The sequence below is a fragment of the Myodes glareolus genome, chromosome 21 (assembly GCF_982192425.1).
Source record: "Myodes glareolus chromosome 21, mMyoGla1.1, whole genome shotgun sequence".
NCBI lineage: Eukaryota > Metazoa > Chordata > Mammalia > Rodentia > Cricetidae > Myodes > Myodes glareolus.
Window position 1 is genome coordinate 25460992 of NC_142046.1, and position 24012 is coordinate 25485003.

The 24012-nt window shown below is 37.0% G+C and overlaps 1 protein-coding gene across 2 annotated transcripts in view; it reads right to left on the reverse strand.

Annotated features, from left to right (window-relative positions):
• Positions 1-24012, reverse strand: part of Lrp1b (LDL receptor related protein 1B) — a 1858137-nt gene that overhangs the window by 1203210 nt on the left and 630915 nt on the right. For both annotated transcript variants that reach the window (XM_087899923.1, XM_087899922.1), the window contains exon 3: positions 3668-3805. In XM_087899923.1, coding sequence (XP_087756049.1) covers positions 3668-3805 — 138 coding nt within the window. The remainder of the gene's footprint in view (positions 1-3667; positions 3806-24012) is intronic.

Below are 24012 nucleotides of genomic sequence, written 5' to 3' on the forward strand. Positions count from 1 at the left end.
AGCATATTGAAAACAAAAAAGAATGGCTGATGAAACAATAAATCAAGATAAAACTTTTCCATCTTGAAATATGGGGTGGCAATATTTGGGCTCCAAGTTCGTATTTTCAGATGAATTCTGTCTGAGGAAAATTGAAATACGTATAACACCAAAACAAGGAGGATAAAAGATTACTAAACTTCCCATGGTTAATCATTGTGGAAAATAAAAGCCATCGTTTGCCTTGGCTCATTCTGAAAGAATTTCTTGCTTAAATCTCTCCAGAAGGCTTTAAAAAAACTCCTTATTACAAGACTTAAGTTCTGTGGATCACAAAACAAAAGATAAAGACAGCTATCCATTTTAAATGTTCAGTTTAGTCTCTGTAGTCAATGCATGGGAATTCTTGACAAAAGCCTGTAGATGAAGGAGCATGTATTACTAAGGATGAATTCCAGTTTTCCTACGTACTGGGTACAATTAAAAATTAATACTATTATTTCAAAGAAATAAATGTACATCTAAGAGAATATTTTTATATGTTTTGGATAAACACACCAATTATGTATATAGTGGGCCCAAAGCTACCTAGAGACAGGATCAGAAAAATAAAAGTAAAACTTGCAAATGACTTGTGTGGCATTTCTGTGCATACACTCAGCTGGGGAGGTAATTATTTCTTGTCAGAAGGTTTCATTTCTTAACGATTATAACATCTCTGATGTCATTCTCCTTAGGTTTCAAAGGACCCTAACTATTTGATAAAATGAATCTGTATGGATCGCATAGTTGTGCTTTCTTGGGGACATGGAGTTTGGTAGAATTGTCTTCAGTGATTTACAGAGTGTTGATACTGTTTTAACAGACTAGGAGCAGATCGTGCCTGGGGAATGCCATCCCCACTTGCATCCACATTCTTTGCTTCCTTGTGCTTTCAAATGCTCAAACAAAATGTGGACATAATCAATTATCCTAGGAAGGTCAAATTCAGTATTGTGATTTTATATATGCTGTGGTCTGATCTCAGTCAGTTCCTTCTAGCGCTTTCTATGTTCGAAAGCAGATCAGATCTCAAACTTTAGTACATTTCTTTTATTGCTCCTACGTTTTAGATAGAGAATATTGCTACTACTTTGAAATACTGTGTAGGAAGAGATGCAATTTTGAAAATATAATGTGGTTATTCTACCAGTGCTTATTGTTAAATATCTTACAAGCAAATTCCTGTATATAACTATGCCCTTATAAAAATCCATTTTTCCATCAATTGGAACAAAATTATGGAGATTAAAATATCTGTGTTACAGAAAATCATTAATAATAGATATTTTTTCATTATTTTGACTAGAAAGGAATTGATTTCGCCAGGAAACATTCAGAAAACAATTCACTAAACACAAAAGCATTCCAAAGACCAGAACATAATGTTCAAATCTTTAAGCTTTACTTATTATTAATTTTCATAAAGACTACAAATACCCCACCAAATGTACTTTGAATCATTTATTAGAAGAAAGAGCCAAATTCATTTCTGAGTCATGGCTGAGGCTTTGTGTGTAATTATTTAAATTAGAGTACATGCTCTGAATGCAACAGGCATTTAAAAAAAAACAGCAATGTTAGGAGACATAATTCAGAAAGAATGGCTTAACACAGCAATGCAGAGTGTACTTACCTACTTCTTTTCTTACTTTGTGATTATATCAGAAAGTTCCCTAGATACTGGATAGGGATGGCGCTTAAAAATAATTCAGAACCATGTTTTTCATTGATAACGAGAAAGCAGGAAGCACTCTGAATGTAGACAGAGAGACCTGATTTATACAGAGTCATTGTGCTGACAAAATTTCCATGTGGTCTCTTTAAGGCACACCACATACATGGCACAAATCTAATGTTCTCTGATATGTTCTGTCCATGTCTTGGTGTATAAACAGTTACACACAGTTCTGAATTTTTCCTCTCAATGAAAAATGTTTTGATCACTTAGTCTAGAATGGCATATCTTTTAGCCTTGATCCTACTATTCTATATAATACATTACAGAGAAGCAATTGGGAGGACCTTTTTCTGACATAAACGCAAATGCAAATTTGCCTGTGTTGCTTGTATTTAAATCCACCCATCTAAATCCACTTAGGCAGTCCCTAAGTGTGAACATTCTATAGATAGTTGTAGATGTAGAGGGCTAAGTTCCTCTGAGAAAAATCAGAAATTTACTGTCTGGTGCCTTCTCCTATATCACTGTCTCTCCAATATTTTGACATTTCTCTTCGTGTGTGAGTTTACATGTACACATGTTTGGATCCATATGTATATCATCCAATTGCCTGGAGTTGGAGTTACAGGCAACTATGAGCTCCCTATGTGTGCCGGAAACCCAAACTCTCCTCTTCAAGAGTAACAAGCACTCTTCATCACTCGATCATTTATTCAACCATGTCTCCCCAGCGTTCTAAAACCTCCTCTAGCCCATGTATCTCACTAACCCTAAGATGAGGAACATATTCTTGTTTACATCCTACTTCAGTGACCTATTGTGGAGATGTTTGATCCTGTCCTTCCTTTCCAGGGCCCCTCTTGAGAAACCAGACTTTGTCACAATGTAATCAATGTAATCTGTTTACAAAGCTTTGCTCAAGTTCCTGTTCATGCATGTCTCTTTCCTTTCTACCCCTACCAAGGGGTTCCAGTACTTCCCTTCATCTGGTCCTGAAGGAGTGGACATAGAGAAAGAGAAGAAATGTTGACTGCTCACAGATGTTGTCCACCTTAGTGTGTGCCTTCCTACCAGATGGTGGGTAACAGTGTGGCAAAAACTGGGGGACAAGGGGACTGGTTCTAAAACACATGTACATAAAGTAATATGTTTAGAACAAGTCGCCATAGGTGTAGGCATCCAGTCTGCCCTTGCCCTGACCTGTGCTCTATCAGCTATGGTGAGGTCAGTTAAGAAGAGGGATAGATGTGGGAGGTTTCTTCTTTTATCCAGGGCTGGCCTCGTGCCCTGTAACTCCACAGGCTCTTTTATTTCCTAATCTCCTGTTTCAGCCCCTATAATCTCCTCCTAGGTTTTAGAATGCTCCAAATCCACTTATATTTTAATGTCTCTTTATTTTGATTTTTCTCTCATATCTATGTAGAAATTACAGGCTGATATTTAAAAACACATTAAAATTGCAATGAAGTTAATAGCATAGTAGGGCAGAACTGGTATTAACGAAAATATTTCCCGTGAATACATGGATTTGAATACAAAATTGTAGGAGCATTCCTGTTATTTTGTTGAAGACAAAGATTGAATAAACAGGCTTGTGGGGTGTAAGTCTACTATGATAATGACTCCTCGTTCTCCTATACTGAATACAGCAATTTTATGCGAAATAGTTTTGTTTTTTTTTCTAAATCCCAGCTTCAAAGTCTGGGTGTGTGTTTGCTAACATGTTTTTCAAGAAACTGTGATAATTATACCTTTGAACTTTATACTGAGAGACTGACAATAAAACCTATTCTCTCTCTCTCTCTCTCTCTCTCTCTCTCTCTCTTCCTCTCTCTCTCTCTCTCCTCTCTCTTTCTCTTCTCCCCCACCCCATCCCCACCTACAGGTGAAAGAAAAGGAGGGTTGGACTTCTCTTTGAATTTTTATGACTACACAAGGTCTCAGCTGCATCGTTTCCAGCAGACTCACCCTGACAATGCACTCCTTCGTCAGAGCCATTCGGGCAGTCAACCATCCCATTGCACAGCTGAGACAAATGGACACACGCACCAGCTCCAGGACAAGCAACGTGATTCAAGGGGCACTTGATCTCCACCTCCTTGGGACCTATAGGTGAGAGGAAAGAAAAGTCTGTGTGTTAGGTTTATTTTTTTGAGTGCAGAAATGAATAGTTTGAATTAGGAAACCAAGCTGCAGACAAGTCTATGAGAGCCCAGCTCTGACTTCAAAAACTTCCAGATTGCCTATGTGAACAGAAACTCATTTGAAAAGATATCAAGCGTATGAAATTTCATATATTTTTAAGACAATTCCATAAAACATAAATACTCTTCTCAACCATTAAAACAGCATGGTTTACAAGCCCAAGGATTCATATTCTCTGTTTCTTATTCCCAGATAAATTTGATAAGGATTTCAAACTTCTTCAGTCTTAATTGTGCAAGTTGGTTAATGACAATTTTTTCTCAATACATTATTTTAGATTTAATTTGAGTACCAAATGAGGGCTATTATCATAGCTCTAAATAAAGAATGTTCTAGCACTGAGAGTTGTCCTTTACAAATACCTTTCTTTCTGCTGTAAACTCCTAAAGGAGGAGAACTGACCTGCTCGTATTTCACTCTCACTACTTAGATGAGACAAAGTAATAATGAAGAAATAACCAGGGTCATGTGAAATTATGAAAAGTGCAGAAGAGGGTGCTTATAATGAATAAGAAAGCAAACAGAAAAATACATTACATAAAGAAAGAGAAACTAATACTGATAACAGTTTAATGTACTTTTAAATTCCTATCAAATATAAATTATAGGTTTACATGATTCATTTCTTTCACAAAAACTGTTTACTTCCAAACTTTTGCATTTTAGCATATATAAAAATGATTCCTAATGACTTACCACTATACCCACAGATTAATATGTCTCTCAATACTCATAAGAGATACTTCTTTTTCCAGCAAGTGATTATTAACACGGGAACTCACACTTGGCAAGGTGCAAAGAGAAAAAGACCACGGAATTCTCTGTCTTAAGTGGGGCATCCCTATCACATTCCTTTTTCCCAAGGCTTAGTTGTCATTGTTAAAGAGGAACCAGGAAGAGTGTAAAATACAAAGATGGGGCGTGACTACAGGAAAACAGTCTGCCAGACAGAACAGGGCAGCTGCACATGTGAACTCAGAGTTTTGTGACTGCATGCACAAGAACTGTCCACACGCCAACTAGAGCTAATCCCAGCGTGGGGAACACTGTTGGGAATGAAGTTCCACACCTAGCCATGGAAACTACCAGGAGTTGATGACTAGTAGGAGAAGCAGAATCAGTTTTATTTAGGGGATATACTGAGAATTTGACTGTTTTCCAGTGGAAGACCACATGCCCTCAGACATAGGGCCAAGATACATTGGACCTGAAGAAAAACGGATGCAATATTGGGTAAGTAGGGAAGAGGAGTGTATCTGAAAGGAGATGAAGGGATATGAATTTTATCAAAACACATTGTACCAAATTAGCAAAGAACTAATTAATATTTTGTACATTGGCTGAAATGTTGCCACTAGCAGGATTCTCTATAATTCTGAGGTATATTTACATAATTTCTTCCATAAAGTTTGCTAGTTTGTAATATACCTCTTGCCAAGAATGTGAAATGTGTTTTATTATAATCGTTCATGAACTCGATTAATCACTATTTCTAAAACTACCTGTTTTTTTCAACAGTCTATGCATGGATATATCTATATTCATAAGTACAAATGTGTTTGTGTTCAGAACAGATAAAAAAAGGTAAGTGAAGCACTGATTTTTCTAAGTATTACAAGTCATAGTTGAAAATTAACACGGCAAAAATTAACTTAAGACAAAATTATGATGTTATATGTATCTATGTTTTATAGCTATATAGGATTTCAAAAAATTGTTTTTCTTTAAAAGTGAAAATTAGGCATAAATTTCAAATCGGTATTTAGACCAATGATATATACTGATATTTTTGAAATTCCAAATAAGTATATATTTTTGAGAGATTTTTAACTCTTTATAGTAAGAAAATAGAAATGAATTAATACTTAAAACTTGCAATTGTTCAATGAAAAATAATATCTGAGTGAGACAAGGAAAGTATGGCCACCTATTTTAAGATTAATAGAACTAAAGAAGAAGGCGGAAAACAAAGACACACTGGGGTCCCAAAGTCATGCCCACCTTTTTACAAATTTCAAAAACTGAGACATATCTTGATTATTGAAAAACAATAAATAGAACTATGAGACTCTTAGGGCTAACACACAGAATCAAGAGAGAAGCTGGTCAGAAACAGGAAAATGTGTGTTTTCGTTGTTCACCAGCTGGGGGAGTCTTCACTCTTGCCTTCCCTTCCACTGTTGTCATAGAAATGACAATGTAGCTAGAGCTTGCTTGGCAGGCTCGGATTCAGTCTGTCCTTCCACGAATCTTATACTAAAGTATATCAAGACAGTTGTATAAAAGTGGAGTTTCTTTGTAGAAATGGTCCTCCTCTTTGAGAGTTAAGTTCACAACTGGGTAAAATAGTATCTTAAGTCCTTTGATCAGTGTCAGAGTTGTTTAATTGGAACAGAGCAAAATTCATACACCTACATACACCATACATGGAAACCCAGGTGTGGGCACCCAGATATAAAGGTAAATATAGCATTAATTTTATAAGTATTTCAAGTAATATTTATAAGATTAACATGAAACATACACTTAAAATTATGAAGCTATAAATTCTATTATCAGCAGTTATAAAGTAAGTCTTAAAAATTAAGTGAGAGACAGCACTGTATTCATCAGTCAAAATCCTCCTGGAAGGCAGACAACATGGGTATGTTGTATTCGGTGGCAAAATGCATCGCTGATGTTCTGTGTTATTGCAAGCGAGAATAACTCCATGATAATCTTAGTTCTACCCCAAAAGAAGAGAGAAAGCAATGTGATCAGAGCTTCCACTATTCACCTATATGAAAAAAAAGCATGTGGTGAGGGAGGCTCTGTGCATTGCTGAGATGTGCAATACTTCCTGAAGTCACTCGTGAACATCACCAACATGACATAATAGAGGACTTGAAGTTTCCAGGATGTTAATACATCTGCACTGCTGTTGCAGCTGCTGGATCACAAGGAGTTAAAGATGCTGGGGTGAGGGGTAAGGCCAGTTGTCAACTGAGAATTTCAAAAAATACAAAGAGAATCTTCATCACACAGACTTTTACTTCAGTCTAAACACTTCCAATTCACTAAAGATAATTTTAGGTGCCTAAGTACTATAATAATATTTTAAATACAACAGTTAGAAATACATTTCTCCTTAAACTCCTTTAGATTATAGCAATACTCCCAAATAGTATTTGTTCTTGAAATTATACAACTTTGCTCCAATTCATTGAAATAGACTTCACTTTTAAAACTAAGTCTTGCTTTACAAACTGCCTACCCTCCTAGGCCAATGTAATTCTTCTGTACTCTTTTAAATGCTAAATTATGTTGTGAATATGGAGAAAATAGTTTTCTTTGTTCAGTTTATAAGGTGTAAGAAAAGACACAGTCACATCAAATGTTTGTCTGACTAATGATGCTGAAGTTGTTTGGCAAGTAGTTGAACAGAGAACGGTTGCAGCAGAAACAGCCTCAGTGCCCAATGCCAAACTCTCCCTGCAGGCTGCCGTTACCACCCACTTTCTGCTCCTTGTGCTACCAAGACTCACCCACCCCTATTGTCTTTTCTAGGGATAACTTTCCAGTGGTTCTTTGTACTCTTTCTGAAATTCAATTATATTCTCTAAATCTGTACACAATAATAAAGATATTTTTGCTAAGTGAATATTTTTCAAATAACTGTCGTGTTGTCTATGTAAAAATACATCATTGAACATATCTTCAGCATTTAGATTTTACGTGCTTTGTGCCTGTTCTCTGGCTTTGCTCCACTATCAGCATTCTGATGATTTAGTTTTCCTCAGCTGAATAAAGATTAACCTATAACAGGAAAAAAGTCTAAAAGGTCTAGTACAAAGAGGAAAGTGGTCATCCTTATGGGAACTTAAATTATGCCCAACAAGACATATTATACATTATTTATGGGACATTCTCAATTAGTAAATTGTACAACTAAATTTTCAATTATACTTTGGTTCACAGTGAACCAGAGGGACCCAGATTCCTTCAGAAAGTTCCCTGGTTTCCTGTCGAAATCTATACCCTACTTTTCTATCTCTTGCCTCTTGGACTCAACCACGTTACTGTGGATCTTTGCCTCTCCATTATTTTTAGCATACCTAAATACACATCCACATTACACAAGTCTTCTGAACATTCTCAGCCTAGAGAGAAGCACTGACATTGGCACATGTTTGTTGTTTGTCCCGAAAGGTCTCCATACTGCAGTCCATCACTTGGAATTGGTCTATGACTCTTATTTTCCAGCAGTTTGCTTTAACATCAGACTGTGAGATCTGATATTAGGAATTATTTCTTTTTCATCCTCATAGTACAATCTCCCAACACAGCATAATATACAATGTCCACTTGAAGGTCAGTTGTTTGAACGAACACAGAGAATAGAACACTGCTAATTTCTGTTTTTCTTCTGACATATAAGAACATAAATTTTTCTTCCATTAACACAATTAATTGACAAATTTCCACTAATAAAAATTTCACCCTGTGACTACATTCAATTTATAATGATTCTTAATTTCTGGCCAAATCTAAACAAAATGTCTTGACTTGATTTCATTATCTAATTGAAATTTAATGAGCATTTCTTACAACTAATATTGAAATTTACATCATGTTTCATTCGTTTACTTTTTCCTTTGCCCCACCCAATCCTTCAATGCAAATTTTAACCTTGTCCAAGGCCTCACTTTTACTTCACAAACACTGTGCAACAGAGTGGAGAGTGCATTAGATCGGAGACCAACTTGTGCGTTTGTTTTCATAGTTACTTAGTAGTCACCTAACCTTAGTACTGTTCTTACCCCACTGAAAAATAGGCATAGTGAGAGCATCTACATTAGAAAATTGTAATAAGTGCAAATGAAATTCTGGGTTTAGTTTTGATGCACTGAGTAAGTGTAAGCTCTTTGGGAAACGCCACGGCTCTCCACGAAGTGAACTTTCAATGGTACTGCCTATATTAAAGTTTCACTTTTTATGATGTTTGGATCTCTGAATTTTTCATGAACTGTGCCATAAAGGCAACTCTGCAACAACTTACTGATAACAAGTGCTTTCATTTCTTTTACCCCTCAACTCAAAATATGGTGTATCACATTGCAGAAAGGAGAGTATGTATATAAAAGTAGTCTATAAAAATATCAACTGAGAAATAATTTCAAACAGAAACACATGAGATGAGTATAAGAGCAAGAAGCTCAAAACAAGAAAGTTTTGGGTTTTGTTTGCGTATTCAATTTAAATATTGAAAATTTATTATAGTTTTTAGAATCACGTGAAAATCAGTATTAAGGAAATTTTAATATTGCAGAAGATATGGGATCTTTTCTATTTGTAGGGTGTCTTAGAATTCGAGCTGTGGAATATTTAATACTGTGAATATTTTCGATTTATTATTTTAAGACTCCATAACTCCTAAACCTATGGATAATTATCTTATAATTAACTTTCTATAGATATTTTAAAACAAATATTTAAAGTCATATATCTTAATTATATATTAGGGTTTCCAAACAACAATTACAATGTTTATAGTTGTTTAATACTTTCTATTTAAATATTCATTTTTATTGTAAACAATTCTTGTCCACTTCAAAATATAGTTCTTTGAACATTTTACAAAAGAGTATCTTCTTAAAATTTAGAAAAGAAAAGTGGTTCCTATCCAATTAGATGTGTGGAAATATTAGATGTGTAGAAAAAATGTTACATTAGTATAGTATTGTAATTGCCAAGGCTGCAGAATCAAAATAGTTACAGCAACCAAATCCATCCATAAACATCACATGGCAAGTGCATGGGATTCTTGCTCCATTTTGTTTCAGCTGATTGGTACATACTGTAAATATGCTTCATGTACACATGTACATTTACTGATATCAAAATGACACCTGGGTTAAGTATACCTGTGCACAGCCACACCTACTGATACTAAACAGAACACTGGGTTGTGTACACATACATCTGTGTACACCTTCTGATATTGAGTAGAACACAATTCTATATGCACATGTTCACATGTACAGCTACTGATATTAAATGGAATATTGGATTATGTACATCTGTACACAGGCACACCTACTTTATTATTAAATATAACACTGGATTCTGTACTACCATAACAGTGAAAGCACAAACTTTTTTTATCTGTCTGAGTCCATGAGATTATGCTCTTATCTTTGATTTCAAATTTACTTTATATTTTATGTTTAGCACAGAACTGTGGCTTTTTTACACATTTAGCCACATCGCTAGCCTCCCATAATTTAGTTCTTCATGTGCTACCCCAGCCAACAAAATGGTATTTTAATTCAAAAGGAAAAGCAAAAGAAATTTATAGCATTTCTAATATAATTGAAATTATATTTATGAACTTTAATTTCTAAATAAAACAGTGTTGGCTCCTCATTTGTTAAAATGATCTGTGTGATTCCCTTGAGGAAAGAGAAATATGAATAAAACCTTCTATTCCTCATGTGCACTCAACCTAGTTTTAATTCCAGAAGACCAAATAATTTCTGAGGAAAACATATTTCTATAATAGACTTCTGTTTTCCTATTTCAAATGTATGTTGTAGAGATTCAAGAACCCAAAGAATTGCAAAAATTACTGATTTTGCCGAGTGCCATCTCTTAAGCCGTCTCTGACATCTTCCTGCTTTCATAGAACCCTGGAGAAGGAACGTGTGCACTTTGATAACATGCTCAGGGTTTCAAATCTCTTCTCGCTACTCCTAGTTTTAAGGGGTCTATTGATAGAGATAGCGGCATGTTGCGTAAAGAGATTTATAAATTGAATGTTTAAAAAGCATAAGTGGGCGCACAGGAAAGTTGTACCATATTAAAGCAAAGTTGCCATGACCACAGTCCTCACTGAAGACTATGAGGGATCTGTAAGTAAACAGATAACCGTACAGTTCTTTTATTACAGAATTCTAAATCACATCTAATGGCATGACCGTGCTAAGATGGTGTCTCCAGGCTCGAGAAATAGCTCATTTGATTAAGAACACCTACTTCTCTTTCAGACAGCACTGGTTCTGGCACTTACATCGGGTGCTATTTTTAGTTCCAGCTCCGAACGACAGCCAATGCCCTCGTTCTGGTCTCTGTGAGCACCCAAATACAAATGACCTTCAGGTACACACACGTTTTAAAAAATACTAAAAAATAGTTGTAAAAATGTCTTATGTTTATGTGTACTTGTATAGGTTTATTGTACATACTTTTGAGTATATCAAGTGTTTTTTTTTTCAACTGTTTTATTGACTTTGGCATTTAAATAGCACATACACGAGAAGTTACAACATTCTCCTACCTGGCAACTGTAAATACAACATGCATCATTTTGACAAAGAGAGATTAGTATACTGTCATGATCAAGATTTTGACATTAATTATAGTCTTCTTATAAAAGTTGATTAGGCCAACTGACTGCCTGCCTGCCCTTTGGCCTTTCAACATAAGGACAAATAGATTAAAACGTAGATGAAATTTTGTCATCTACGCACTTGTCTCTGCAACATTGTCTTCGTTAATTCCAGTGCTAACACCACACACAGTGCTTATTTAATTGTTTAAAATCCTCCTGTCTTTCTCTCTTCCTCTCCAGACAATGTTCACACGTTCTTAAAGTATAGAATGGATTCTTGTGAAAAATAGAGGAGGATTGTATAGATAGATGAGACTAAACAACAATAACCAGGTGACTGGGTCTCTAGAAATCTTTTTTCTTTTGTTTTGTTTTTTTTTTGTTTTTTGAGACAGGATTTCTCTGTAGCTTTTTTGGATCCTGTCCTGGAACTAGTTCTTGTAGACCAGGCTGGCCTCGAATGCACAGAGATCCTCCTGCCTCTGACTCCCAAGTGCTGGGATTTAAGGCATGCACTACTAACGCCTGGGGCTAGAAATATTAATATATAATTAAGTCATAGTTCTACTGAATGATATGTCAACCTTGCTTCATTTAAAAGTTTATAAATCCAACTTTAATAATGGTTGAAATACTATAAATTTCTTTTGTTCTTCTCCTAAAATTAAATATCATCCTGTTGGCTGAAGTGACACATGCAGAAGTCAATTATGGGAGGTTGAGCATGTAACTAAGTATGTGCAAAACCCTTAGTTCTATTCCAAGCATAAAAATAGTACAAAGTATATTTGTGATCAAAGCTACAAGCAGAACCTCATGTAATCAAACAAATACAGAAAAGTTGTGTTCCCACTCCAAAGATAGCATATCATTTGCAGATAGTATAGTTCTATTTGGAGTGGAAATATTCAGTGTGACAATATCCTTCGAACACAGAACAGAGGCTATGTTCTTCACCTCTGAGTCCAGTCTATCGCCCCCTTGTTCTTGTTTGTTGCTTTACTGCAATAGCATAACAGCTACTAGTTATGTGTGAGAAGTTCTGGGCAGCATGGAAAGTCTGACACTCTAGCAATTGACAGGACTCCCTGAGATGCAGCCCTCTAAAAGACTGACAATTGATAGGAAAGGACAAAGCCAAGAAAATAGTTCAATAAAACTGCCCAAGGAAGTAGATCTTGCTCTCTGATATAAGGTAGCTAAGGCCATGCATGTAAGAAGCATTGCATCTGAATGCTGACCATATAGGGACACTGTTCTGTAGTACTATCAAGAGGGGAACTGCTTAGAAATCTGCCAAAGCAGAGGATGCTTTTCCAGAATCTTCACATACAGGGTACAATAATTAAAGTTTCCAGATAAGACCTAAACTCCAAGAGCAGAGAATCACCAGGTAAGTAACTGAAGAGAAGATTTTGAGGTAGTGTTTTAGCCAACTGAATTCTCAATGTATCAATGACTAACAAAGTTCATGAAACTTTTGTTACTCTTCTCTCAAAGGAAACAAGAAAAACAATACTTGATGTTTGATACCCAACTTAGATAATACAACTCTGCTACTATCTTGCTTTCATGAGAAAAAGAAGGTCCAGAAGTTTCTTTGAGGATCTATAAGAAATATCTTTTTCGTTGGTTTATCTCTTCCTCAGAATTTAACTAAATTAAACCAACTAAACCAACAAACCTAGAAAACAGACATATTTTACAGCTCTCCGTGAAGCGAGTACTAAGAAGATCACTGTCTTTCTGATTTACAGAGAAATGGGATGCATATTCTCTACAGTGACCACATACCAGAAGCACCAAGCCCTTTGCTTGCTGGTTCTTGTGGAACGTGTAGCACAGTTCTTCGGCTGGCATTGCTTATGCACTACTCCACTGGGGAGAATCTGCCTGACATTAACCAGGACTGAATGAGTAAAACAAAAACACAAAGGGGAGATGAAAACAAGCCTTCCATTGTTCTCACTATATTACAGCTTACTCTGTGTTTAAACAAATAAGCGATAATTTGAGAGTTCTAATTAGCCTATACACATATCAGTGGTGGAGTCTGTCAGATTTGCTGAAACAGGCTATCAGAAAATTATTTTTGCAGAAGAGGGAAGAGGAAGGTAAAACAACAATAAATAAGTCTGAAAGAATTCATAGAAATCATGCCATTAAGTCTTTGTATAAAAAGAAACCTATAATAAGCATAGTTTTGTGTATTAGTATACATATATTGTTTTATTCTCTTCTGGGATGACAATGCTCTCTATAAAATCACCCCCAAAAAATCCAATAAGATTTGTCCAATAAGACATGTCCTCTTCTAAGTTTTTGGTCAGAGCTGCTTGAGAGACTCCCAGAACATATAGTCTATCACTATTTAACCCTTGCTTGTCTCCTAAAGATTGAAGGTAAATCCCTATGGCTGGAGACAAAACGCACTTCAGAAACATGGAACAGAGACCTTTGAGTCAGAACCAATGTTGCTGCCACCTCCCTAAGACTAGTTTTCCTGGTACCAGGAAGTACCTTGCAAACTTCCAAAGGAAGGGCAGTTACCAGCAGTTCTATGCCGTTATGATGACAATTGAAGTGGTTACTCCAATGACCTGTGTGGCATAATAACCCTAAAGGCACAGCACTGGCATGCAGATCTTGGTGATAACCAACAGCTCTCCAGTTGCACTTAAGACTTGCTCAACAGGAGATAAGTCATGCCTGCTACTGCCAACCTAGCCTATTACCCAGTGCCAGTGAAGTCATTGACATTAGAGACAAGTAGTCCACCACTTTATTTAAACCAGCTCAATCTAAACATCTGTCTTTATACCCACAAGTAAGTGCAGTCTGCATTCATGTCAAGGAAACGTCTCTTAGCAACCACTGGAGCAAACCACTACAGAATATCGTAACCAATCAAAAGGCAGAGCTGTCCAGCATGGTCCCAATGGATACATTTACAAAACGTTTCTATTCCCCAACTCTCAGGAAACCTTATCGCTGAGAGGGCTAAAACATTGCAAGAAGCAAGTGATCAAAGAGTTTGCCGGGGAGATTTTTTGTGGTGGTTTAAATGAAAATGGACTCCATAGGCTCAAGGATTAGCATGTCTGATTACTCACTAAGGAGTGCTAAGGAAGATTAGGAAGTATGGTTGGGTGAGAGAAAGTGTGGCATTGGGGTGGGTTGCAAGTTTTCAAAAGCACACAGCAACCAGGAGGTGGTGGCACAGGTCTTTAATCCCAGCATCCAGGAGGCAGAGGTAGGCAGATCTCTGTGAGTTCAGGGCCAGTCTGGTCTACTAAGTGAATTCCAGGACAGCCAGGACAGTTTCACAGAGAAACCCTGTCTCAAAAAACAAACAAACACAAAACCATCAAAATCTCAAAGCAGATCTAGTCTCTCTTTGCCTCCTGCCTGTGGATCAAAAATTAAGTATGCTCCAGAGCCATGCCTGCCTGTCTGCTGTCATGATGTTCGAGGACTGACACTCGGGAAACTGTAAACAAACCCTAGTTAAATGTTTTCCTCTATAAGTTGCCTTGGTATTGGTGTTTCATATAAATTGTAACCCTAAGATAGTTATGTCTCCTAGTAATGTCAGAAGCTAAACCTTAAAGTTTCATCAGTGTGGCTGCCTAAACATGAGGTAAATGAGGACAAGACCAATAGATATGACAGAGTAAATATGAAAAAGCCCATAAGACCTCAACGCTATACAAGGAGCTACAAACTTACACAAAGACATCCTAGGGATTCTGAGAGCTGGGGAAATAGTCTTAGTCAAGAAAGAACATTTCAAGGTTGCTGCGGGAGTATCTTCCGCTGCTTCAGCCAATAGTCACTGAAGGACGAGCCCACAGTGCTGCAGGAGGGCCTTCCGCTCCATCAGCCAATAGCCGCTGAAATACCAGCCCACCGGGGCGTGGTGTATTTCTCTTTTAAAAATAGCCACAGATGTCGGCTAGGGCCTCTTGGTTCCAGTGCTTGGTCCCGGCTCCTGCTCCCGGCTCCTGCTCCAGCGACTAGGCTCCCTTCCTGACGGTTTATGGTGTATGTAAGTTTTACCCCCCAAAATAAATAACCCATTAAAACATAACTGGTGTGGGATTGATTCACCATTACAAGGTCATCCTTTAAAATATATGTAGCAACAATATACAGACTGAAGAGGTTTGTAATATATTTGTACACATGTACATAAATGCTTGTAATAACAATATTGTCAAAAAGAGGCCATTACTATGTAGAGAGCAAGGAGTGGTTTGTAGGGTCATTTAGAGGAAGGAAAGGGAAGACAGAAATGTAATTTTATTATATTCTCATAAAACAAAAAATAAAATTAAAGTGAATTTAAAATAAGAGAGTTTATGAGTATGAGGAAGATGCATGGTTAAGAACCAAAGGTCAACACAACACTCTTGCGTGTGATAGCCCTCCTGCAGTTGTAGACTGTGTATATGATAGACGAAAGGTGAAGGGCTTTAAATGAAAGATGTTCTTCAAAATTTAATTTTAATGGAATTCAAAGCAATGTTCACTCTGAAAATGACTTCATGATGCACTTTGAAAAAACAGTTTGTTCATGATTGTATTCTATAAACGTCACAGTTATGGGATAATTGCTGTGGATTGAGCGCTTTCTATGTCCCGATCTCTGTGGTAAGCACATAATGTCCATTATCTAATTAAATTCTTGCAGGAACACCACGAGCTAGCTTTTATAATTGCTGTTATAGAGATGATAAAATTGAAGATTGGAAAGGTTAAATACTTTCTTCAAGGTCACAAAGTCATGCTGTTATTTGAATTTAGATACCTTACTTATTCAAAATCTGGTTTCCCTTTCACTATATTACTTTGTGCAATGATCTCAAAAGAGGCAACAAAGCCTCATTATGTGTCAGTTTGGTCAACGTAACTTTCTTTACTCTTAATGAAGATCAGTACAAAGAAACTTGGGGAAATCCAGTAACTGCAACTTACACATCACCATCATCATTACAATTTCAAAGTTATAACTTTGACATCTCTGAAGCAAAGGCTTTGCCCACAGGTGCAGCTATTTGCCCACTGTTAAAACATGGCATACACTGTCCAGTCTCCTGGCCTCTGTCAACAATTAGAGAAGACGAGAGGGGAATCCTGCCAGCTATTGATGAACATAACATCTTGCATCATGTTTGTCCAGTCCAGGTTTCCTGAACTATTGCAATAAAGAATGGGGAAAAGAGGCCTAAAAATGACAAGTACGAGGTAGAACAGGCTGATCGGCATATAATTTGAGTGGTACTAAGGTAGCCTCTTCCTCTCACCACTTTTAGATGAAGGAGCATAGAATTATTTCAGAAGTCCCATGAATACACTAAGCAGCTACTGTTTCCAATAAAAAGTAGCGGTACATTAATATTGTATCAAAGATCGTAATTGTCTCACATTTACTTGGTAAATATGGGTTGGGGCCACTGGTATTGTTGTTCGTTGAAAACGAGCTTTAATTATGGACATATTTCCTATGTGTTTTGTTTTGCTCACAGAACTCTGAATATACGTTGTCCTGGGGTACTGTGAATTCGAACCCATTTCAATGGTGTGCATAGCTAGAGAACCGTTCGGTTCTTCAAGTGATCCATTGGCTTCTGCTTGCACAGCAAACTTTCCTCCAGAAAGCTGATGAATCTATCACCATGTGCATATATCCACACAGGTGAGCAAGCCTCCTGGGTCAAGAAGATTAGCCACATAGGAACTGCCTCCTGCCTCTGGTGAAGCCTTGCTGGTTCTGCTACTTGCTCCAGTCTCATTTATACTTGGTTGGCTAAGCAGGCCTAAACCCAGCCGCAAGAATGGCAACACTACAGGTCTAAACCAATGTAAGTTCTGCCCTTCTGTAGTTCAGGTCCTGATTTTACCTCTCAGCATCTGTCACTAACATATCCTCTACCTATTCCCCAACAGAAGGCAAATCTCTGAAGCAATCACAAACCCAAAAAGGAAAGTTATCTGCTCTGTATTTATCACCTAGTCATTAAAGACAAAACTCAGCTAGTTGAGTTTTCATGAAATACATTATACTAAGTACTCACTTAGAATATTCCCCAAGACTCCAGAAGGTCCTAAATCCTCCCAGCTCTTAGTCCACTATTCTGGCTCCCTTGTTTCAAACGCAATTGAATTTCTTCAATTTATCTGAAAAGCTACTGGCTAAATGTGCAACAGGCATGCAACAAAGGAAAGGACCAGCAAAACAACCTTCTCTCATTTCCATTCAGATTTTTATGAAATGATCAACCCTTCTCAGTGTAGACTATGTGTTGTTTAAGAATAATAGAGTAATAGTAAGATTCAGAATGAAACACATGAATGGAACCTTAACATTACTAATGGTGTCAACAATATCAGTCAGAATACAAAAATTTCTTAGAAATTAATAAACTGAAAGTACTATTTATAACACTATAAGATGTACAGAGAGAGAGAGAGAGAGAGAGAGAGAGAGAGAGAGAGAGAATTCTAATGGTTTATCTCCTTTGGGAACATCCTTGACTCAGGAAGAAAACAACAAAGGGACTTGAGACTTTTCATGGTCCATATTGAGTAATATGGAAAAGGAGCACAAGCAATGGAATTCATATATTACATAAAACTCCTGAGAAGTCCCTGGATGCAGAGCAGTCCATTTTGTCCCCCAACCCAGCTCATGCTTCAGCAATCTTTTAAGTCTCCCCTTCACCACCTTGCTTTGTCAGGTATATTTGCAAAACAAACCATTGATTCACTCCTGTGTCAGCTTTTCCTTGTGATTTTTTTTCACACCTATCTATGTGTGTGCATGTGTATGATACATAGCCACAAGGACACCAGAATGTGGGTGAGAAGAGACAAGAAAAAGTGAGCATCAACAGAATCTTACAGGAAATGGATAACGGAGCTGGCCAGTATAAACCAGAACCTAACTGCAAAAAAACAGAAATGTGAGCCTCTTCCACCTACTCTGAATGTCAGAGAGTTTGAGCTTATTGTGCTTTTTCTAAGTTGTTAACAACAGGACTGGCTACAGAACAAAATATCCTGACTAAAAGTGGTGTTTTGGACATTAAGATGGCCCATAGAGGTGGATCCTCTCCACCCTGACCAAAAGTCAAGAATTCGAGGGTGCTTCTCCTCCTTTTTTTGAAATAGGAGCTTTGACTTAGGGAGTGGCTGCCTAAAGGATACTTTGTCTAGGGGGTGTTCACTGTCCCAGACATCAAATATTTTTCTCAGGAATTAATGGCTTCGTGTCTCAAATACTGAAACAAGTAACTGATTGTCTTATGTGTTATGGTAAACCAGTTTTTTTGCCCTCTTCCCCCATTTTGTATTGGGGTATAAAAGTGTATGGAAATTAAGTGCTGGTAAGAGCTCAGCGTTCACTACTCACTGAGTTGCTCATTCTATTCTGTGTTTCCTCATTATCTTTGGTCTTCCTGTCTAACATTTCTCATCCTCACGCTTCTGCCCTGAAACGTATGAACCCACCACGGCTAGGATCATGGTAGGTTACCCCAAAAGGTGCTTCATGAACGTATTTACTCTGGAGACATTGAAGCACACACATGAAATCTAAAAATAAAAAAATGAAGAACATACTGTCTTCATTTTCTTTTAATGCACATGGTGCAAATGAATTCCAAACAATTAATTTGCCAATTCAGTGTTGTTAACAGAGAGAAGTGGAAATCTCCCAGAAGATTGAACCTTGAAGGCCTCAGTGTGAGCACGCATGCAGGCACACACAATTTGGTGAACAGAAAATAATATTCCGCTGCCAGAAATACAAAGAGTGTACAAAACAGCCCAAACCATTTCTATAGGATTTCTCCTTGTGCTATCTTCAACCCAATGAAGATGACAAATGAGAGCAATTACAGCAAAATAACACAGAACTGGATACAGAAAGAATAACCCATACCATTTCTTTAAAGATGCCTCATTTATATGTAAAATTATCTTGGAAACATTAGGTTTTATTAGTCGCATGGATTACAGCTCTCACCAGCGTTTCCTCTCGTTTCATATTAGACATTTGATCAGTTCCTGACTCAGTACCCTGCTGTAGAATCTAAACTTCCCATTTGCACCCACAAATATCCCATACTTTTTAGTATATTACAAACGATTGTATAATTTAGTTTGCCATTTTTATGTTTAGTTAGCATATGTAGTATTTGGGTTTCATTGAGGAGGAAAAGCACAAGGATCGGAAAGTGTTGTATTTAGTAAGGTGACTGACTCAGAAAGGCAAATGTCACATTTATTTCTCTGATATGCTCTTGCTACTGTGATTCAGTGGATGCAGACCAGGGCTGGGATTCTGCATTTCAGTAATGTCCCAGGTGCTGTGTGTGGTGTCCTACTGTGCAATACATACTCTGAGCAATCCTGGGGACCTCCTCAAAACAGAAAATAATAAAGCCTATTATCTATTTTTCTACAAATACTTTCACTAAAAGACTCTAAACAAATAGAGAAACAGAGCACTTAGCATCATTTAGTCACAGTGTAACTCTGCTCTACTCTAACAAGAACAGAAGCTAACAATGCTAATAGTTTTCTGAACATTAACATATAAACCTGCTAGAAAAGCTAGGTTTAAAAATGTCTGAGGACTTCATGTTTGGGTTGGTGTACATGTTCATACGTTCAGGGCTGTGAACGTTCAGGAGGAGGGGGAAGACGAGGAGGAGGAGAACAGTAAAGCAATGAATGTCAAGAAAGGAGAACTAGATGTGAACTTTGAGGCATTAGTATCAGAATGTAACAACTGGTAGAGGGAGCCACAAATGAAGAGGTGATCTCTTGACACTGACCACAGCGCTTGTTTAAAATTATGAGTCATTTATCAATTTGCAATGTATTTTACTGTATACTGACAGAACGAGCAGCCCCAGTAACTATGAGCCTGAACACGTGACCTGAGAGCCTGGTGGATGGGATACAAACTTCTACTTAATATGTTACTCCTTGTAACTCAAAAAGCATAGAAATATAATTCTGTGTAATTTCTTTTCCTCCATTTATTTTCATCCTCAACAATATCTCTATATCTTATTACTTTCTACTTTTTATTGATTTTTATTGGTCTCTACGTTTTTCTCTGTTCCCCTCTCTATCTCTCTCCTCCCCTCCCAAAGTTCCCATGCTCCCAATTTACTCAGGAGATCTTGTCTTCTTTTACTTTCCATGTAGATTAGATCCATGTATGTCTCTTAGGGTCCTCATTGTTGTCTAGGTTCTCTGGGACTGTGATTTGTGGGATGCTTTTCTTTGCTTTATGTTTAAAAGCAACTTTTTTAAAAAAATAATGTTTTAGAAAATTGGAGAGTTTTGTCTTTGGGAAGTTGGCAGCAAGGACGTTTCAAACCAATGTCTTTAGACTGTCACAAGCATCTCCCTCCTCTGCTGCTTGCATTTATCTGCAAGTATAGCAACAACTCTGCCATCAATTTTTAATTAGGTTGTGAGGAGAGAACTGATCGGTACTTATTTTGCTATAAAGACATTTAATGTCCTAATATTAATGCGACAAATTAACCTGGAATGACTAGTGTAGGAGGGCCAACTTTCCCATCATTCCCTCCACTATGCAGTGTGAGGAGGAAATTAGGTCTTGCAAAGGTAGCTGGGAGATGTGGAGGAAGAGCGCTGGAAGCTGTTTCCTTTCTCTACTTCCCCATAACTTAAGATCTATAACACTCAAGGAAAGAATCTGTGTCCAAAGGGCTTAGCATTTCCACCAACCTATGATACTAAGTTACAAAATGCCAAAGAAGAAAATATTTAGTTTTTAAAATCCAGTGGTAAACTATTTATTTTTTTATTTATTTGTGAGAAAAATGAGACTCAGGGAAATTAAAAATTAAAAGTCAAATTTAGTATTGGAAGATGATTCTTTCTGATTCTTTAAAGAAATGTTTCCCAAAATGAAAATACCACAGCAGGGCAACAAGCAGAGCTCTGTGAAGGTACCTTGTACCTTAGCACATTTACTTTTCAAAGGTATATTTCTATTGCTTTGATACTTTTAGTGCCATGGCATAGAAAAGGAAGAGTTAAATATCTTGACATAATTTACCTACTGACATTAGTGTTTGAGGCTAAGATGCTACAACTCACCCAAAAGCTGCAAGCATCATTGATGACTAACCAAACAAGGTCATAATCCAAAGGCTGGGATTGTGGAAATGGAGGTGCAGAATCGTGTACAGTTTTTCTTTAAGATAACATGGATGCTTTGTTAGTTTGGCGTCTACTTTGTGGTTGATATTAATTTTACACTTTATTGCATGTACAAAATATCTCCAGTGAAGACTCCAAGTTCCAGATATTAAAGGGCTATCTGTGGTTCCTTTTCTTCCCTTTACCTAAGGTTCTGAGCAATGCTGTTCCCTAGGCTACAACTCTGGACCTGTTTTCTCAAGATACTTTTTGATGTGCGTTTTAGGACACAGTCATTTTGAAATATAAATCCCCTCACAAGTTTCCTACCTGGTGAAATAACTTTTCACAATGGTATCCCCTTTATATCTGTTACTGTCTATTATAGCATCAGTGAAACTGCTAGGAGAATAAAGTTTGAACAGACATCCAATCCTTCAAAAAAAAACTCTTAGCTATTTCTAAACACCCACCTCAATCCAACAAAACTGCTGCTCCCAAGCTGCCAATACAGTCACTGTCTAACAGTTACCACCTTGTTAGTTATTGCAAGGCTGCATGATTTTACCACACCAGGGACAACCAGTCCCTGTATAGCTCATCTCAGCCACAGACACCTCTGTCTGACTCATGCCCTGAAGTGGGATCTGCTTCACGCACTGTTGAAAATACCTCCAGAACACAGAAACAGCCTCTTTACATTTGCCATGGACTTTGGTAGTTTGATCTCCCTACTCAATCAACTTGGTCGTGACTTCCCTTCCTCTAGTTCCTGTAGAGTCCTCATTTCAGAGACTCAATTTTATGCAATGACTCCTAGCATGGACTTGTGTTTCTACTTGGCCTGAAAACAAAAGAGATGTGTTTTTAAGTTTAAAAAGCCGTCTTTAACTTTGTTATTAATGTAGTTAATATTTTTAAATGTTGCCCATCCATCCCGAAGTGATCTAAATCCATGATTTATTAAGTCACTTTTCTAACACACTTTCATTACTACTATGAAGTCATACAAATGAGGAAAGAGAGACATGGGATGGAAATGTATTATATGTGGCCAGAGCTAGTATTTTTGAGATTCAAGAGTTGAATTCAAATATTTTGTCTTTGAAGTCCTCACAATTATCCTCAAAAATAAACTGCTCTGTAAGAAAATCCTGGATGCCCATTAGGTATGTTGCTCTCATTGGCCATTTATACTTTGCCTCACAAGCACTGACTCTCAACTCCATGTTGGGACTTTCTTCTCTGTTACTCCATCCTTTTTGGTAGGTTCTTGGTACTGCCATGGAGATAGGTTAGTATTGGTTTCTGTCAACAAAGGATGATCCTGAACAATTACAATAACTACACAAATATTTTATTGTTTATATTAAATAATTATAGATAGTAAACTTATTTAATAATAGATAGTTTTATTTTAAACTGTGATAATTGGCAGAGAAGAAGAAATTTTCTTCTTTCCTATTTTTCCTTGCCATTCTAAAAATATCATGTTTTAATTTGGCATAAAAAATAAAAGGTATAAATTTCACACCATCTGGCTAATAGATGCAGATATGAATATATTTTTAAATTATATGTAAATAACCTTAAATTATCATGCATATATTTTAATTATTATGTATATATTTTAAGTTATAAATTTAAAATTTGTTACTTTAGCATGATTATTATGTTAAACTGGCTACTGATAAATAGCAGATATAGATGAAAATCTCTATTTTCCATTTTTTCTAACCAAAGACAATATACGGATCTCTTTTGTGAAGATTCCCTGTTCTCTTCTGTCTTATTTGGCCATTCATATCTTCTTTACCAAGAATGTTTTTATTTTTTAATTTATGTTTGGGACGCATGTCTTGATGTGTATGTGCACAATGTGTGTGCATGTACCCTTGAGTGTGGGTCATGGCCCTGACTGTATCATGGCAGAAGTGTGAGAGTGTAAGACAATCACAGATATTTTCCTCACCTGTCTCTCTGCTATTTACTGGTGTCTTCCTCTCTACCTCCTGCCTCCTGGTAAGAGTTCTGCAAATACATTTATTTTAAGTTTTGTTGTTGTTGTTGCTTTTAGGTATTTGAAATTTGGGGTCTCAAAGTTGCTGGGAAGGTACACGCAATTTCACAGTGGGCAATCTGCTATGGAGAACAAGTCCTTATCACCACATGAGTCTTACCTATCAAAACACCAGTTGAGTATAACAAACGTTCTCCCAGAGAAATCCCCATGTGCATGACAAATCCTATTCCTCCATAACTTAATTTGTTAATGTCACATTTGAACTCTCCAGTCTTAGCAGCTTCTGCGTGCTTTCCTGTCTGTGTGTGAAGCTCCTGGGTGGAGCTAAAATTACCCTTTAAGCCATCCATCATTTGTCGCTTTTATTCCTAGATCTCAGTCACTCTCGTAGAGATGCATGGTAAAACGCTTTCTTGCCTTGACTGCATTAGAGACCATGTTGAATATAATCAACAAATAATTCTCACTCTCTAGAAGGAAAGCAAAGCGGTTGAAATCTAGGAATTGTGCTCCAAATCAGTAACT